General features: G+C 39.7%; 1 protein-coding gene across 3 annotated transcripts in view; it reads right to left on the minus strand.

Moving 5' to 3' along the window:
- The window catches only part of LOC125456866 (importin subunit alpha-5), a 79,461-nt gene that overhangs the window by 56,770 nt on the left and 3,504 nt on the right, over positions 1–19,187 (minus strand). For 2 of the 3 annotated variants that reach the window (XM_059650283.1, XM_048540345.2), the window contains exons 2-3: positions 11,350–11,457; positions 3,482–3,623 (exon numbers count right to left, since the gene is read on the minus strand). In XM_059650283.1, the coding sequence (XP_059506266.1) occupies positions 3,482–3,610 (129 nt within the window). In that variant the 5' untranslated portion in view covers positions 3,611–3,623; positions 11,350–11,457. The remainder of the gene's footprint in view (positions 1–3,481; positions 3,624–11,349; positions 11,458–19,187) is intronic. The other variant, XM_048540344.2, reaches the window with a different exon arrangement.

The raw sequence follows: 19,187 nt of genomic DNA on the forward strand, positions 1-19,187 counted from the left end.
CATTATCAAAGAGAGTGAATTGACTGACTGAAGACTGACATGCGACGACAGCATGATGATCATCCACTTGGCAGTCTAGTGTCTATGTCCTTCAAAACTCAATCAGCTTAGTCAGTCATGGTGCTGCCAAGCAAGTCTTGGTGTTGAACAGAGAAGTCTTGCTCCCAGAGACTGTTCTGCATCCTGGTCACACTTGGTGCTTTCTCAGGGTGGTGCTCGATGTGTGGGTTGTGATTGGTACTTAGCATCCAGTCAAATGTGGACAAGGAAACCTCTTGTTGATTACCATTAGATATCATGCAGTCTGGACTCCATGTTGAGGACTCCCAGGGCAACATCGTCTTGACTGTATCATCTCTACTGGGCCTACCCTGCTGGAGGGTCAGAACACACTAAGAGATGGAGATTGCATTGTCTGGGACATTGTCTGAAAGGTATGATATAATTCTGTGACTTTGACCATGTCAGGCTGTTGCTTGACTAGTTTGAGAAATATCAAACCCAAGTTTGGTGCCCACCCCCAGAGGTAGGTAAGGAGGGTTTTGCAGGGTCAACAAACTTGACCTTGCCATTGTCAATGGTCCCTATGTCAACGTTAGTTAGTCCATATTTCATTTCTTATTTCAGACATTTTAGTGGTCAAATATGGCAGCTGGTGGCTTGTCATGTAATTTCAGAGGGCAGTTAAAGTCAAACACATTGCTGTGGGGCTTCCTAACCATCCTGTCTACCTGTGATGCACGTTTCAAAGAATTATGTATCCGAACCTCTAGGTTTTCCTGTTCTAGAAGACTACCCATGGCCTTACTATTAACTGCACAAGTCCTGTCCTTATTTGCATTTTGGTATCACGCTATCGCGCATGAATCCAGATTAAACACGATCTGCCACTCATCAGCCCATTGGCCCAACTGATCAAGATCTCTCTGTAATCTCAGACAACCTTCTTCACTACTCATTGTGTTCATACCATGACTGGTAATGCCGGATGTTAATACCATTACTGGCATGCTGACATCAATTGTTGCTCAAGAAGCATTGGGGCACCTGCATGCTCAGCCTGCAGGGAATGTTGATCAGTAGGAAAATTCCTAGTATCTGTTGTGATGTTCAGTGAAAACTGTATAGCAAAAAAAAAAATAGTGGTATGATTGAGCAGGATTTAGGAGAAAAGAATTAAGTTGGCCAAACCCATTGAGTTGACGCAACTAACATAAGAGGTGTAGAAAACAGTGGATGTGGTGTATTAGCCTTTTCATAAAGGTCTCACTCAGGCAGTTGATAGAAGGAATCACATAACATACCAGCATGGATTGAGAAACTGATCAATGGGCCAAAAATAGTAGAAGCATACAGGTTATCACAGTTTGGCAGTCTGTCACTAATTGAGTAGTACAAGGATTAGTGCTTGGGCCTCAGCTAACCACAATTTTTCTGTGGGACTAAATACATTATTTCTACGTTTTCCAATCACACAAAAATAGGTGGGAACGCAAATCATGAGGAGGTTGCAAAGACATTTATTCAGGTGAAATGACTGAACAAGAATATAAGCGTGGAAAATTGCGAAGTTATCACTTGTTGCAAAAGACAAATGCACATCATTTTTTACAAATGAGATTGCGGAGTGTTAATATCCAAAGGGACTCAGCGACCTTGCTCGCAAATCACAAACTATTGTATAGTTGCAACCAGCAAAGTTGAATACTATGCTGACCTTTAAGAGTCTTGTGGTATAGTAGTAGTGCCCGCCCATCTCTGGGCCAGTAGGTCCCACTTGTCCCAGAGGTGTCTTGAGGAGAGATTGAGTTACTTGCATTTAGAATAATGGGAAGTGATCTCACCTAATATAAAATTCTTAGACATTGTAGGAAACACATTTCTTCTAACTGGGAGGAAATGGGGGCCCGGAACCATAGGGGAAGTCTCAGAGTAAGAGAGGTAGGCTATTTTGGGACAGGTATTTGGGATCTTTTTCACTGGGAGGGTGATGAAACTTAGGAACCCCCAAGAGATTTGTGGAGGTTCACTGAGTACATTTATGACAGAAATGGATAGTTTTTAGATGTTAAAAATATCAAGGGTAGTGCGTGAAAATGGTTGAGGTAGATCAGCCACAATCTATTTGAATAGAAGAGGAGACTTCAGTGGCCGAAAAGCCTACTCCCATCCTATTTCTGGAGGATGATGTTGCAAAAAAGCAGAAAAACAGTCATGGAGATTTTCCCTGAGTGTCAGGGTGAGAACAAAGTGCTCCCGTAGATATCCTCTAAGAGTAATTGGTTTTACGCTTGTTCAATCAGGGCAGTTCCACAAAGCTGGACATTGGAAGGCAGGTGCTAACAGGATATATCAACCATTTCAAGACTGCAGAAAAGCTGTGACAACGTACCACTTCTTGTGGCTTTGGTGAAGGCTGTTTCAAGGCTTCATGTCAATCAAAAAGCCAAATAAATGTAGGGTGCTAGAAAATTGGCTGCACGTGAGCAAAACTTGGCAGAAGGAATGTAATATTGGAAAAATGTGATCTTATGCATTTTGGCAGGAAGAACAGAGAAGATTATTTAAATGATAATGACTGTAGAAAACAGAGATTTAAGAGTCCTTGCACACCAAATCACAAAGCTAGCAGCCAAGTTCAGTGGGTAATAGGAAAGGCAAACAGAATGTTGGCATTTATTTCAAAGGGAATGAAGCAGAAAAAAACGCAGGGTAGTACTGTTAAAACTGTACAAGACAACAGTCAGACCATAGCTATGATGCAGTGAACAGTTAGGACCGCATTGAGGAGGAATTTGTGTCAAGGTGTAGTGAATGTGTGGAATTCTTTACCATAGGGACAAATTTTTAAATCAGTAAGGTAACCAAAGATTATAGGGAGAAGGCAAAGTGCTGAGGGTCACCAGATCAGCCACACTCATTAAATGGCAGGGCAGATTTGATAGGCTGAATGTCCTACTTTTGCTCCAATGTAGTATGGGAGGCTACAACATATTCAGGGGAAAATAAAGATGCAAATTGTAGTTTTTGCAGGGTAAGAGTACCAAGAACATTACTTGTTCTGAAAGTAAAGTGGTTAATCCCCGGGCAGAGAAAATCAATTAGAGTATCTACGAACATAGGGCCAAGATTACAGAACTGGCTAACACTGTAATGCAAACTGGGTCAGGGAACAAATGATGGGGCCTACTTGAAACATCCTCAGAAAAGGCTTGGATAGACATGACAAAATAGCAAGCGCCAGGTTTAATTCCTTATTTCGTACTAAGCATCAGTCAACAACAAATATATCTATGTTAGTACCAACGTAGAAGAGGAGAAACAAAATTGTTTCTTGCTGAACTGATGAATGCTCATATGACAGAAAATACATGCAATTGGACATTTGTGTTAGGGTGGCCAAAAGAGTAACATGCACCAGGTTCATCCCCATTTTAAAATCTTGCAACTACAGCAAACAAAAATAAACGTTCACATCTACCTGTTCCTCACGTTTCTGTTTTCGTAGCTGCAGTCCTTCCTCTTCCCGTCGCCTTCTCATCTCATCGGGATTGAGAGAGTTGTTTTTGTAGCTCTTCAGACGAAAATTTTCTTTTCCTGCACTTAACATGGTGTTAGGTAAACTGCAAAAAGACAATTGCAGAAAGATTAAAGCCATCTCAACAACAGTCATGCACAGCTGCTTCACTTGTCTGAAAGTGAGCTTGGTGCCAAATATGGTCTTTTAACAACTCTACATAGGAGCCAATCCTTGAAAATTAAAATTAAAGAATTTTACGAAAAATTGATGTCACTTCAATCAAAAAAAATTCAAGCTGTTAAAATGCCTGAAATATGAAAGCAAATCACCTGAATAAAACCAATGTAAACTGCACTGGTAAATAATGCTAAATGTGAAAAACTGCTGTTAAATTTGCAATTACCAGTTACTGCACATCAAGTTATTGTCCAAAATGTCAAAGACATGCTTGTTTCTTTGTAATAAAAAGGAATGTTGGGAATATTGAGTACGTATAGAGAAAACATTCGTTTCAGGTTGATGATTCTTTCCACCTGAGAATTTCCTGCATTTTCTATTTTTATTACACATTCCCAGCATCAGCAGTATTTTGCACATGCAACTGTGTTGTTTTTAATTTTGAAAAGATATGCTCAACATGCTTTGAAATTGCCTAGAGATCTACAGCACAGTAAAAGGCCCATCGCGTCTGCACCAAAATACAACCATCTAGCTATTCTAATCGCATTTTCTAGCAGTTGGCTCAAAGCCTCGCAGCCTTGGCATCACAAGTGGACATTTAATACTTAAAATGTGGACAGTTTCTGCATCTAATCACTCTGACAGGCTGTAAATTCCAGATCCCATCAAACCTCTATTTGAAAAAGGTTTTTCTTGCATCACCTCTAAAAACCTTCTGCCTCTTACTTTAAATCTATTGCCCCTGGTCATTCACCCTTCAATTCAGAGGAAACATTTATTCTTGCCTAACCTATGTCACTCATAACTTTAGGTATCTTGATCATGACACTCAGTTTCCTCAGCTCCAAGAAAAACTGGTCCAATCTCTCTTCATAAACTCTCCAACCCAGTCAATATCCTAGCAAACTCCTCTGCACCATCTCCAGAATGATCATACCTGTCCTACAGTGGATTCCAGAACCACACAATATTCTAGCTGTGGCCCAATCAACACTTCATACAGCTTCAGCATAACTTCTCTGCTGTTCAGATCTACGCCTCAGCTAATAAAGACAAATATGCCATAAGCGTTCTTATTCATTTTAATCGAACTGTCCCGACACCTTAAGTCACTAAAGTATTTGCATATCAAGGTTCCTTTGAAGCTTCCCAGAGTTCTACCTTTCATCACCAATTCCCTTGCCTTGTTTGTCCTGTTCAAGTGCATCACCTCAGTTTATCTGGATTGAATTCAATTTGTGTACTGATCAGCCAATCTACATTTCTCTGTAAGCTAAGGCTATCCTCCTCACCACTTACCACATCGTTGTTTTTGAAATCTGCAAACTTACTGATCAACCCTGCTACATTGAAATCTAAAACCACAAAACAGCACGGGCATCAACAAGACCCTACGGGGCAACAGACTACCAGCCAGAAAAACACCGCTCCATCAGTGCTCTGCTTCTGACTACTCACCTAAATATGGATTCAACTTGCCAAATCGCCTTGAATCCCAATGGCTCTTACCCTTTGTATCAGTCTCCCATGCAGGACCTCACCAAAAACCTCGAAGTCATCTATATTGAATATTTGTGCTCATCTACATGTCTTATCATCTTTTTGAAAAATTTAATCATGTTGGTCAGACATGACCTCCCCTTAACGAAATCCATGCTGACTGTTCTTGATTAATAGCTGCCTCTTCAAACACAGATTAATTCTGTCCTTCAGAATTGCTTTCAGTAATTTTCCCACAAGTAAGGGAAATCTGACGGCCCTGTAGTTTCCTGGTTTATTCCTTGCTTCCTTCTTGAATAATGGCATCACATTAACCACAGGACTAGAGGACAGCCAGAGAGGAATTGAAAGTTTTTGAAAGCATGCCAATTATTTCCTCCCTTGCCTCAGAGGACATCTTGGAACACATCTGGATTATAAAACCATCGAATTAATCGTCAAGCCATACGTTACAAGGCAGAAAGAAAAAACTAAAGTTACAACTACAAGAAATTGTGTGAATTTGAGGAGCAGACAGCAAGGCAGTGACTCCCGTACTATTGGTTTAAAGGACCCTTCAATCAATTACTGAACGTTAATATATGCCTTGGTTCTGTCCTTGGATTATAGCTCATTTGAGATAAGCAAAAGCCAGTTCAATAGATAAGATACAAATTGGGAGGGAGATGCAGGAGTGCAAATTGATTTAGAAAATAATGGGAGCAGACTCCTCTGGAATATAAATTTGGTTTGGATCAACTGGGCCAGATCTGCATCATGCAAACAGACCAAAGTAAACCTAAGTCTAGGTAGAAGAACGGAGTTAGAGAAATCTTGTGTTGGCAGGCAAAAATTTCTATTACTTTTGTACAGTTGCCAGGGACTGTAGATTTGACTTGAATTGGATTCTGAGAATCTCCTAGCTAATTCAAACTTTTACACTTAAATTTTGAAATTCTAGTTACCCTCGTGATTGAACAGATTCAACATTTGGCGAGAATTTGCAAAATGCCTTTGGAAGCTAACATCCTGCAATGAACGGCCTTCTTCGAAAAATCTCAACCAGATTAATCATACGTGACCTACTTGTCACAACACCAACTCTATGATAAGTTAAAACTTGTCTGCCATTCTGTGTCTGATGATATACCCCCAAAAGTATCCCCAAACCCAACGTGGTTGACTGCATCCACTGCTTGCGATGCAGCCTCCTCTATATTGGGGAGGCCACGCAGAGGCTCGGAGACTCCTTTGTAGAGCGCCTACGCTCTGTTCGGAACAAACACCTCCCAGTCACGAACCCTTTCAACTACCTACCCCGCCTCCAACTCCCTGGGCGACAAGTCCATCCTGGGCCTCCTCCAGTGTCATAATGATGCCGTCTGAAAAGTACAGGAGCAGCACCTCATATTCCGTCTTGGGAGCCTACAGCCCAATGGTCTACATGTGGATTTTACCAGTTTCAAAATCACCCCGCCGCTGGCCTCATCCCATGACCAACCCTCACTTTCACTCCACCTCCTTGACCTGACAACTTGTCAGTCTTCTCCCCCACCTATCCCACTGACCAACTTCACTATTCCCTACCTGCACTCACCAATCACCATACCACCTACCTTCTCCAACCCCACCCCTCCACTGTTTATTTCTGAGCTCCTTTTCTCCACTCTCACCCGCCAACCCTGACCCCCATTTCTGAAGAAGAGTCCCAACCAGAAACGTCAACTTTCCTGCTCCACTGATGCTGCCTGGCCTGCTGTGTTCCTCCAGCTCCACACTTACCATATTACAGAAGAGGAAGCTCTTTAGGTATACAACAGTACCAAAGCCCTGCCATTAACGGTATAAGTTCTACCCTTGTTTATTATACCAAAATGCAAACCTTCATATATTTTCCATTTCTGCCATTTTTCAGCCTATTGACCTAACTGATTAAGATCCTTTTGTAATCTTAGAAAACCTTCTTTACTGTCTACTCTGACACCAAGTTTGGTGTCACCTGCAAACTTTCTAACAATGTCTCTTATGTAAAATGACAAGGACAAAAAGTACAGATGACAAACAAGAGAAGATCCAGATCCCTGTGGAACACTGGTGACAGGCCTGTAGTCTGAAAAATAATCCTCTAGTTGTGGGAAGTAAGGGAGGAAATTACGAGTCTCCTTGCAGGAATGACTGGATCATCTATAACAAAGGGTGGCTAATGTTCCACCTTTGTTTAAGAAGGGCTACAAGGAGAGAGCAGGGGACTATATAATGGAGTCTGACATTAGTTGTGGATAAATTGTCGGAGATGATTTTAAAATGTAGGAATTATGGACATTTAGAGAGGCAAAAATTGATTAGGGATAGTCAGAATGGTTATGTGAGGAAAATCATGTCGCACAAACTTGAGAGAGCTTTTTCAGGAAGCTACCAAAATGATTGACAATGTTGACAGCAGATTAGTATACAAAGGTATTACTAAAGTCAAAAGTCAACGTAAGCAATGTTCCACAGGCAGGCTAATTGCTAAGGTTAGGTCACATGGGATTTAGGGGACCTTGCTAATTGCATACAAAATTGGCTTGACAGCAGGAGACAGTGGTGGTGGAGGGTTGTTTTTTTTTGAACTGGAGACCTGTCATCAGCAGAGTTCCACACGGGTCAGTTCTGGGTCCTTTGTTATTTATAATATATAAAAGTGAATATAGAAAGCATGGGTTAGTAAATTTGCATATGTCACCAAAATTGGTGGCATTGCAGACAGTGAAAATTTTCTATTATTACAAAGGGATCTTGGTTAAACGGGTCAATGGAGTGATAAATAGTAGGAGAAGTTCATTGTGGATAAGTGCGAGGTTTTGAATTTTGGTACAAAAATGGGTAGGGCTTCTACGATTATTGATAGGGTCTTGGGTAATGTTGTGAACAGAGTGTTCAGGTATAATTCTTTTGATGTTTGCGTCACATATAGACATGGTTTTTAAAAAGACATTTAGAACGCTTGCTTTCACTGCTTCATTCTTTTGAGTATAGGAGTTGGGAAGTCATATTGAGGTTGTACAGGACATTAGTGAGACCTCTTCTGGAGTACTGTGTCCATTTCTGGTCACCCTGTTATAGGAAGGATATTAAGCTGGTGAGGGTGCAGAGAAGATTTACAAATATGTTGCCGGGAACGGAAGGTTTGAGTTACAAAGAAAGGCAGGGACTTTTTTTACTGGACGTTGAGAGATGATTTTATAAGCTAAGGTCAAAAGGGGTATAGATAAGGTTAATAGTAGGTGCCTTTTCCTTAGGATAGGGGATTTCAAGGCTAGGGGGCTCATTTTTAAGGACAGAAGAAGAGAAATTTAAAGAAGATAAGCGGCAATTTTTTTTCTCTTAAACACAGAAGATGGTTCATGTATGGAATGAACTTCCTAATGAAGTATTGAATGTGGGCACAATTACAGTCTTTAAAAGACATTTGAATAGATATGTGAACAGGAAAGGTTTGGAGGAATATAGGCCAGGAGCAGACAGGCAGGACTAGTTTAGTTTGGGATTATGTTTGGCATGGGCTGGTTGGACTGAAGGGTCTGTTTCCGTGCCGCATGTCTATAACTAAGAGGAGGAGGAGGCAATTCACCCACTCAAGTCTGCTCTTCCATTCAATACGATCTTGGTTGATCTCAAACTTGTCTTCAGCTCCATTTTCCTGTCTGTTCTGTACACCTTTCAACCCATTGCTAACTAAAAATCTGTATCTCCTCAAATTTACTTAATGTCCTGGCATCCATCACACTCTGGAATAGTGAATTCCACAGATTCACAAACCTTTGAGAGAAGTAATTTCTCATCTGTTTTAGATCTATTATCCCTTATACTAAACTATGATCTCTCATTTTAGATTGCCCTAGAAGAGGAAACATCATCTACACCTACTTTGGCGATTCCCTTTGGCATAATATATCCCCCAATTAGATTTCCTCTCGTTCTTCCAAACTCTACCAATTATAGGCCTAAACTGCTCAATCTATGCTTCAAAGATGACATTTCATCTCTAGCATTAACCTAGCCAACCTTCCCTAAACCACTTCCAACGTGATTACACCTCTACTCAAGAAAGGTGACCAAACTGCAGGCAATATTCCACGTGCAGTCTCACTAATACCATGTACCATTATGAGGATAGGGCAAAATGGATGCAAATCAGAGGATTTGCATAGACAAGTTGGGCCTGTAGCTTAGAGGAAATCTGGTTTACTAATTAGATTAGATTCCCTACAGTTCTCTTATGCCTACTTTGACATACATGAGGCTTAATCCATGTTGAAGAAGTGTAGTCGTCTGTGGGGTGCACACCTCCACCATGCTGCGCTAACTCAAACTTTGATGAATAAACTTTTTTTTTTTTTTTAAGAGCTTCCATCTCAGATAAACATAGAACAATCTGCTCAGATTTGCCAGGTTAACTCAGTTGGCTGGATGGCTGGTTTGCTATGCAAGTAATGCCAACCGCATGGGTTTAATTTTCACACTGGTATAGGTTAACGTGAAGGACTCCTCGTTTCAACATTTTCCCTCACCTGGAAGTTAACTACCGCTAGTCATCTAAACACCATAAGTGATAACTTGAGGGGCCAAGCGGCCTCCTCTTTTCTCATCCATTCAAAAGAATGATGGCTGATCCAACATTCCTGACCTTCCCCTGTAATGCTCGATTCTCTTATGAATCAACAATTTAATGAGATTCAGCTTATGCTCCAGTAGGACTACAGTGACTTTACCTTATACCTTCACATCTTTGAGACCACCATAACCACTGAAATGCTTTCAGTCCTCTTACTCAAACTTAAATATTAAATGCAGGGTACAAAACGTGAAGAACTGGCCTCAGAAATACTGGTGCCAGAGGACTTTTGATCCTCAAAACCAAAAAATGGAACAACCTCAAACCAGTTCTGAGCCATAAAAGCAAAATGCTTATGTTTTAAAAAAAACAGTTTGCGTTCATCTGATCTGGTGAGTGATTAAAAATTTTCAAAAATCCAAAATCTGCTATGGTCTTCATTCTAAGCGTGCCAGAGTTTGGACAATAGGCCTGTAATAGAAACACAACTCGTGTATTTACCAGGAAATAAGGAAAAATAAATTCATAATCAAGAGAATGATGCAAATCAGAGATTCATTAAACATAACTTCATACATTCCTCTATCTTTTCAACCGGCATACTACCAATAAAAAGGAAGTCCAGAGCCCACACAAGGAAATAAAGTCAATCCAGCAAGCCACATCATATAAACTCGTTTGTATGATGTTATAATTCTCATTTATGCTCAGGTAAATGATGTTTTCTTCACAAATCAGGCTAGCAAGACACCAGTTTAAAATTTGCTCCAATTTGTTTCCTTTTCTTTCAAAATCAGATTCAGAAGTAGGCCACTCATCCCGAAATTAGTTCTACCATTCAATTTGTATCTCCAATTCCATCTATTTCTTTTTGTACTAAGTATTTCAGAACGAATCACAGCTTGAAATCTTCAACTGACTGACTTCTAGGGTGTTAAAATGTTTCAGATTTCCATTACACTTTAGGTGAAGAGTGATTTTCCAACGTAATCACCTAACTCTAATTTCAAAAGGTAATGTACCCTTGTAATAGCAAAATATTTACTGTCATTATCTTCAATGACCCTACACGTTTCAATTGGATCAACCTTTTCTATTAAGGGGATACAGGCATAGTCTTTACCACTTGAGCTTAAGTTAACACTTCCAACCTCAAATTAGTTGTTGAATTTGTGCATCACCCTCTTCCTACATCCCAGTGTTCAGAAATGAACAATGCATTCCAGACTGAGTCCAAAGTTTTGCGCAAGTGTAACTTCTAGGTGTGCTTCAGAACCAAAATAACAATATAGTGATAAAGCTTCCTTTCGGCATAGATAAGCCAGCAACATTTTGCAATTCAAGTCCAGGTGAAAAGAAAGCAAAAACTGATTCTTAAAACCAAATAAAAGGTGAAATACACGAAGGTAATGTTTCGAGAAATTCAACATAACTGAAAATTTCTGTTAAATGAACAGAGCTAGTTATATGATCTCAGTCTGGCCAGCAATAGGTTGAGTTATAACTAATCTCAATAACTACTTATTTTTGACAAGCTATAGCCAGTGAAGGAGGAGGAGATTGTACAACATACCTATTGTTTTCTTAGACCTGAGGATCAGTGACATATTGGACTATGCTACCACAAATAGTTGATCAGTGCCTCATGGACTTCCTTTAATTCTAGGGCATGTGCAGCAAACTGTCAAAAGCAGAAAGTCAAAATTTTCAGCCACCACTCTGCAATTTGGGGTGTGGGACAAAAATGAAATACAATCCAAAATGTTTCCTACTGATATATACACACACAAGTGAAATACAGTATAAGTATAAGCATACTTACCTTGAGAATAATTATTTTGGATCAAAACAGTAACTCCCTCTCTACAAGAAGTGCTGCCAGAGTTCCTCCAGCACTTAGCATTTACAGGACATCTTCACTTAAAGTCAAGATTACTTTTCTGAATATTGCAACTTTAAGTGAAATATGGTTTCCCATAGAAAGGTGAAGGTTATCCTCTGAAACCAAACCTAAAGTAGAAAACTAATGTAGCAGTTGAATTACTGGGCCATGCTTGTGCAATTCTGTATATTCCTAGCTGACATAAGCTTTATGTTTTTGATTTGCAGTTTGAGAGGGGAAATGGCTCCTTGCTTGGAGAGAAGTCTTTACCAGTATTTGACTCAGTTTCTTTGAAGTGCTATAGAATACAGTAGAGAATTTTTTCTATAAACCTAAAAAGTTCTATTACAGGTACAAATAGATAAATTCAATAAAAAGATTTAAAACAAAGTTTACTTCAGTGCCACTGCACAGAACAGTTCACACAAAAAAACATCACTGACAGCATGGCACCAATTCCTGTAGCACAGCTGAGGATCTCACTGATGAGGTGAGTTATGCAATAACACAGGACACAAGGGATATTAAAACAAGGAATGGCACTTTAAGTAAGGGATACTTAAAATGAGGACTCCCTGCTCCACAAGCTTACTGTACACAATCAGATATCAAAATGAACATTATGGCTGGCTTGAAAAGGCAATTTTTCATTAGTATCAGTGTTCCAACTGAATAATTTGCATTCAGATTCTAAAGTCAAAAAGTTTTACCAGCTCAATTCAAAATCCCAACAGTAATGAATGGTTTAGGAAACAATTTCTGGATAAGGAATGATGTCAAGAAAAAAAATAGTAAATTTATCAAAAAATATAGTGTGAAATAGAAGACACATTAATAGTGATAAACTTACTGGCAATTGTAATCAAAGATTTAGATTCTTCCTATTTACCCTTTAACCTATGAAAATGCATGTAAAAAGGCAATTTCTTCACAATATAATATCAGTTAGCCATAATATGCTGCTGCAGCCTCTGATATTGTGCTACTTACTGCCGGTCACATATTCCAGGATACTGATAAACATACAGCCTCAAATGCTTTATTAAATGGAATAAGGATGGTATTAATTTTTAATTTGAAATACTGTTGAATGTCTGTGAGACCACTGTTCCATTTCAGCATTAAAAGACTAAATTATAGCAGACAGAATATTTTAGTCAGCAGAATACTCAACATTTTCAAGCACTGCGTAGGAACAATTTATTATTAGTACTGTAAAATATAGTTAAAGCAATCCAATTCAGCTTTAGTAAGTCATTTCTATACTAGACAGACAACAGCTTTCAGCACATCTTGCGTACCACATCTTACCTGATCACTGAGCCACAAGGAAACTAGAGCTGGAAGTTCTTTACAGAAAGCCACAATATTGGCTCCTATAAACAGTTTACGTCAATGAGTTATGTCAAGCACTGGGGACTATGGGGTGGTTTATATGACGTTCCTCACATATTTTCACCATCACCTGCTTTTCTTACAATTTCAGCTGAGAAAATCAAAAACAGTGTTGGTACTGGAGCACTATCATCTTCCGACCACAGAAAATGAATCCCGATTTGCAAAGCCATCACCATTTATTCTTCAATATTGGGTCAGTAGTCAAGAATTTCCCATCTTAACACTATTTCAAGGACTACGACAAATCAGGAAGTACAACTATAATGGGCAATTAACACAGTCATGTCAGTATTTCATGATCCAAGATCCGAAATTCTTCTTTAAAATACTGAAGATATACAGGGGATCCTGCAATCTAAAACGTTGCTAGAAGTGCACAAGTCATTCAGTATTTTAAGACAGTTAAACATTTCAGACGGTATCTTTTAGCAGAATTCACCGTGTCAGCTGAAGATGCCCCTTTAACGCTGACAGGATTGAGGAGGAAATAAAAGATAAAAACTGAGTTTATCCAAGTGAAATGCTGAGTTTAAGAGTCGTGAGATCTTGTTGCAGCTCTATAACACTTTGGTTAGACCGCACTTGGAATACTGCGTCCAGTTCTGGTCGGCCTATTATAGGAAAGATGTGGATGATTTGGAGAGGGTTCAGAGGAGGTTTACCAGGATGCTGCCTGGACTGGAGGGCTTATCTTATGAAGAGAGGTTGACTGAGCTCGGACTTTTTTTTCATTGGAGAAAAGGAGGAGGAGAGGGGACCTAATTGAGGTATACAAGATAATGAGAGGCATAGACAGAGTTGATAGCCAGAGACTATTTCCCAGGGCAGAAATGGCTAGCACGAGGGGTCATAGATTTAAGCTGGTTGGAGGAAAGTATAGAGGGCATGTCAGAGGCGGGTTCTTTACACAGAGAGTTGTGAGAGCATGGAATGCGTTGCCAGCAGCAGTTGTGGAAGCAAGGTCATTGGGGTAATTTAAGAGACTGCTGGACATGCATATGGTCACAGAAATTTGAGGGTGCATACATGAGGATCAATGGTCGTCACAACATCGTGGGCTGAAGGGCCTGTTCTGTGCTGTACTGTTCTATGTCTAAACAGTTGATGGATTTGATTACCGAGCACTGAAGTAATACAGCATGGAAACAAACCAGACAGGCCAACCAGTTTACGCTGATCACATTCCCAAACTAAACTAGTCCCATTTGCCTGCATTTGGCAGATATCCCTTTGTATCTTTTTTATTCACGTACTTATCCAAAGTGTTATTTTTCAATATGTTGTAAACTGGACTTGCATCCACCACTTCCCCTGTGCCTGCAGAGAAATATTTAAAACACAAGCTCAACTAATGAAATTAGCTTTTAAAACTGTTGGGACCATCACTATTTTTCTTTTTTCCCCCCCCCAGTTTTGGTTTGGAACTGCAGCTGAAGTTAACAGTTGAAATTTGGACTTTGAGCTTGTCATTAAAAAAAAGGACAAACTTATTTGCTTTTGGGAACTGGCCTGGAAAGTTTATTGCAGAGTTTATTATGTCCTAACAACAATGTATATGTTTATGTGCCTGAGGCATATTACGCTTAAGAACTGGCAGCTGCTTGGATGCTAAAAGGGGCAATGGTTGATTTTTTTGGGGGGGGGGGGGGGTGTCACAGTGCCAAAATCAGTCTAACCAAGAATGTTGGAAAAACAAAAAAGGTTGGCATGGTGGCACAGTGGTTAGAACTGCTGTGTCTCAGTGCCAGGGACACCGGTTCAATTCCGCCCTTGGGTAAATGTCTGTGTGGAGTTTGCACATGTCAAATTGCCAGTAGTGTTCAGGGACATGTAGATTAGGTGGGTTATAGCATGATGGGTCTGGGTGAGACGCTCTAAGAGTCAGTATGGACTTGTTGGGTTGATGGGCCTGTTTCTGCACTGTAAGGATTCTACGATCTAAAAAGAAACCGAAGATTGAACTGGTTTTGACTATTTTCTGTGCCAGAAGTCAATATGAGTATAAAAGGTTGCTGGAAAGAGTTTTGGTTCCTCTCTAGTTTACATCCGGTTTTCAAATTGCTGTATTGAGAAATAACAATATTCCTTGGAGTCTGCTGGAAGCTGTTTGCATTGACTGGTGGTCTTCAGAATTAATCCCATGCGGCTGTCAACTCAAAAAGGACTTTCTTAAAGACTTGGAACCTATTGTTGAAACTACTTTGGTGAATTAGCCGGTTACAACTTTTTAATTTATCCCTCAATTGTCTGAGTGAGAGAACGGGGCTACAATCAGAAATGATTGGGTTTAAATAATTTGTCATTAAATAGTTTCATTGAGTCAGAGGTCTATAGTGAGAAAACAGGCCCTTTAGCCTAACTTTGCCATGCAGCTCAGTTTTCACAATTTAAACTAGAGCCATTTGCTTGCATTTGGCCCACATCCTTCCATACCTATCCCATCCATGTACATGTCTATTTCTTAAATAACGATTGTATTTGCATCCACCATTGTCTAGAATGGGCTGCCAAAGGTAATCACCACCCTCTAAAAAAAAAAATGCCCCTTTGGACCCTTATCAATTTCTCCCCTCTCACCTTAAACCTATGCCCTTAGTTTTAAACTTCCCTACAAGGGGGAAAAGCTGTCTGCTACCTACTTTATTGATGCCTCTCATGATTTTATAGACCTCTACAAAAGTCACTCCCTCAGCCTCCTAAACTCCAGTGGAAAGTGTCCCAGCCTATCCAACCTCTCCTTATACCTCAAGCCTTCCAGTTCAGGTAGCATCCTAGAAGATCTTTTCAGGACTCCAGCACTATTATCCTTTCTACAGTAGCATGACCAGAACTGCAGTGCGCTAAATATGGCCTCATCAACATCTTGTACAGCTGTAATAAGACATCTCATCTCCTATACTCAATGCTCTGCCTGATGAAAGCTGGATGCCAAAAGCCTTCTTCAGCACCCCATCTACCCGTGATTCCATTTTCAAGGAGCTACAAACTTGTGCCCTGAGATCTCTGTTCTAGAAAACACTCCCCAGGCCCCCATCATTGACTTTGCAAGTCCTGCTCTGGTTTGCCTTACCAAAATACAATATCTTGCATTTATCTAAAGTAAACTCCATCTGCAATTCCTCAGCCCACTGACCCAGTTGATCAAGATCTCATTGCACTCCCAGATAACCATCCTCACTGTCCACTATGGCACCATGGTGTCATTGGCAAACTCACTGAACATACCTCCTAAATTCTCGTCTAAATCATTTAGATCAATGATGAACAACAGTGGATCTAGCATGGATCTCTGTGGCACACCGCTGATTACAAACCTCCAGTCTGAAGAGCAACCCTCTACCACTGCCCTCTATCTCCCACCATCAAGGTGATTTTGTATCCAATTGGCTAGCTCTCCCTGGATCCCGTGAAACTTAAACTTACTTAACAACCTACTATGCGGTACCTTGAAGTTAAATAAATAGATATTAATTAGACAACCTTGTTTAACTTTTCTCTAAAATAACAGCATTAGCAATAAAGTGTTAACTTTTGCCTAAGATATAAACCTGGTATCTGATACCTATTATGTATAAATCCTGGTTTGGATCAAGTGGGCAATTTTAACGGTTATTGAATGTTTTAATTTCATTGTATTGCAATATCCAGAGTTGGTGAGTCTGATTTGGACTGTCTTGCTCTCCCGGTGTTGTACCAAAACAATAACATGACTAAATGTAGTGTTATTACTAAATGCCATCCTTACCCAGTCCGGCCTACATGTGACTCCCAACCCACAGCCCTCCAGACAATTAGGGTTAGGCAATAAAGATGACCTAGCCAGTGATGCCTTCATCTTGTGAATGAATACACAACTTTAAAAACAAAAAAAATCTCGAAACCCTTATATTCACGTGTCTATTTCTTATTTGAATCCAGTTCAAGTGTACAGCATTTTTACTATTCTGGGGAATATCAAAGTTGAACCAAAACTTATTCCCAATAAAGATTTATGGACAAGCACTTCTAGTCACTTAACAATAACAAAGCTGTTTTTTTGGGCCTTGGATAGAATTAGGGCAATGAGGTCAAATGTCCATTTCATCTGGAAGCGCTGCCAAGATCAAAATCACTTAGGCCAGAATTTAACTTTTGGTCACACATAGGTCAATTCCATATTAAACTGCACATTTCTCTATGAAATGACAGATAATGTAAGAGGCACTGCATCAACGTTTGCAGAGAAAGATCTCCCATGTTTGTGGGAAATGTTCAACCTTCAAGCAAAACCACACAGTGGTCAATTACCACTTTTTTTTGAGAAGTCTGTGCATGTGTAAATTAAAGTGCACACCTACAAAAACAACAGATTCCACGAAGCAGAGACACTGACTAAATGGCATTCTTTATTGTAAAGGAGAATGGTTCTATAGAAGAGACTACACCCAAAAATTAAGTCACTAGCTGTGAAGCACTAAGATGTCTCGACTGCATGCTAAATAAAAAGGTTTCTCATTCTAGTCTGACAATTCCATTACCATTAAGGCAGTATTATGTTATGACAAGAATGCCAAACCATTCCTTTACATGGCAGCCCACTTCAAAACATCCTGGTGTTGCTGCAAAATAAAAAGGGCATATGCGCAACCACATTCTTATTTTCCCAAGAGTAGGTGGCATCTCTTCTGGTTTCTTCACAAAACCTTAAAATGAGTAAAAGGCCTGAATGTTTAATTTTAAATTGATCAGCTTCACAAATACCAGCATATGATTCCCTACTTGATTACCTCAAAATCACCATAGTGAGATATTAATGGCACAGCATCATTGAGGATTCTTTGACAAGGCACTATAACAAACCAAAAAGAACTTCAAGTGATTATCCAGAAATCCTCAATACAAGCAGTTCAGCTATACCATGTGTTTCATTAATGTGAGTTAGCCAAAACGCGATTGACAAATAGTGAACACTATTTGGATAATGTGTACTTTCTGCTGTACAGGTATAGCGATTTCCCTATAACACGATTTTCCATGGTGATTTTCTATAGTGTGATGTCACACAAAAATCAACTAGTGTGTCATAGGAGAACCAACTGTATTTTTATTTTAGTGTGCAAGGAGGTTGCGGACCATGAAACTATGCATAATTTGGTGCAGAGTTTGAAAGAGAATTTGACCACTAATGAAATCTGTCTGACTACCTTTACATGGTAGACTACTTAATTTACTTTCAAAGTCATTCAGAAATTGTCCAGCAAATTTAGCAGTACTTTCACGAAATCTGTTCACGTGAAAAGAGACAAAATTCTGGCCAAGGTTCATTGAACAGAAAATGCAAATTCATTATGAATTTTAGGAATGTGGTTAGCATTAAATCACTCAATGGTGAGTCAACTTGCCAAACAAACACCTTGATCTTCAGCAATATTATTTCCTCCCATGAAACCTATCACTCTTGCATCGGTCCTGACAGTTGCAAGACAACCTGCTTGACATCATATTCCTTTTACAGCAATACTCACAGCTTAAATGACAAGTTGATTTTTATCTTTCAAAAGAATCAAAGCTATAATTGCAAAAGATTAAAATTCTGCATTTCCTTCTATTATGAAATAAAACAGCTCTAAGTAATTTGGCCTTTTGGATGAGATGTTAAACTATAAACCTGCCTGCCCTCAGGTAGGTTTAACCGATTCTATAGCATTATTTTAAATAGCAGCAATTAAGTACCCTAGTAAACATATAACCTTGAAACCACATGATTAGGTTAACTGGTTATTACCACATGTGCTTGGTGGATAACACATTGGCATGAAGAGAGAATTGGTCAGCAGATGGAAAACAAAGAGCAGGAATAAATGATCATAAAATGTGAGGCTGGATGAACACAGCAGGCCAAGCAGCATCTCAGGAGCACAAAAGCTGGCGTTTCGGGCCTAGACCCTTCATCAGAGAGTGCTCCTGAGATGCTGCTTGGCCTGCTGTGTTCATCCAGCCTCACATTTTATGATCTTGGAATTCTCCAGCATCTGCCGTTCCCATTATCTCTGAGTAGGAATAAATGGATGTTTTTCCAAGTGGCAAATCAGTGGCTAGTAGGGTATGGCAGGAATCAGTGCTTGGACACCAAATATTCACAGTACAACTAT

This window comes from Stegostoma tigrinum, chromosome 12 (assembly GCF_030684315.1).
Source record: "Stegostoma tigrinum isolate sSteTig4 chromosome 12, sSteTig4.hap1, whole genome shotgun sequence".
NCBI lineage: Eukaryota > Metazoa > Chordata > Chondrichthyes > Orectolobiformes > Stegostomatidae > Stegostoma > Stegostoma tigrinum.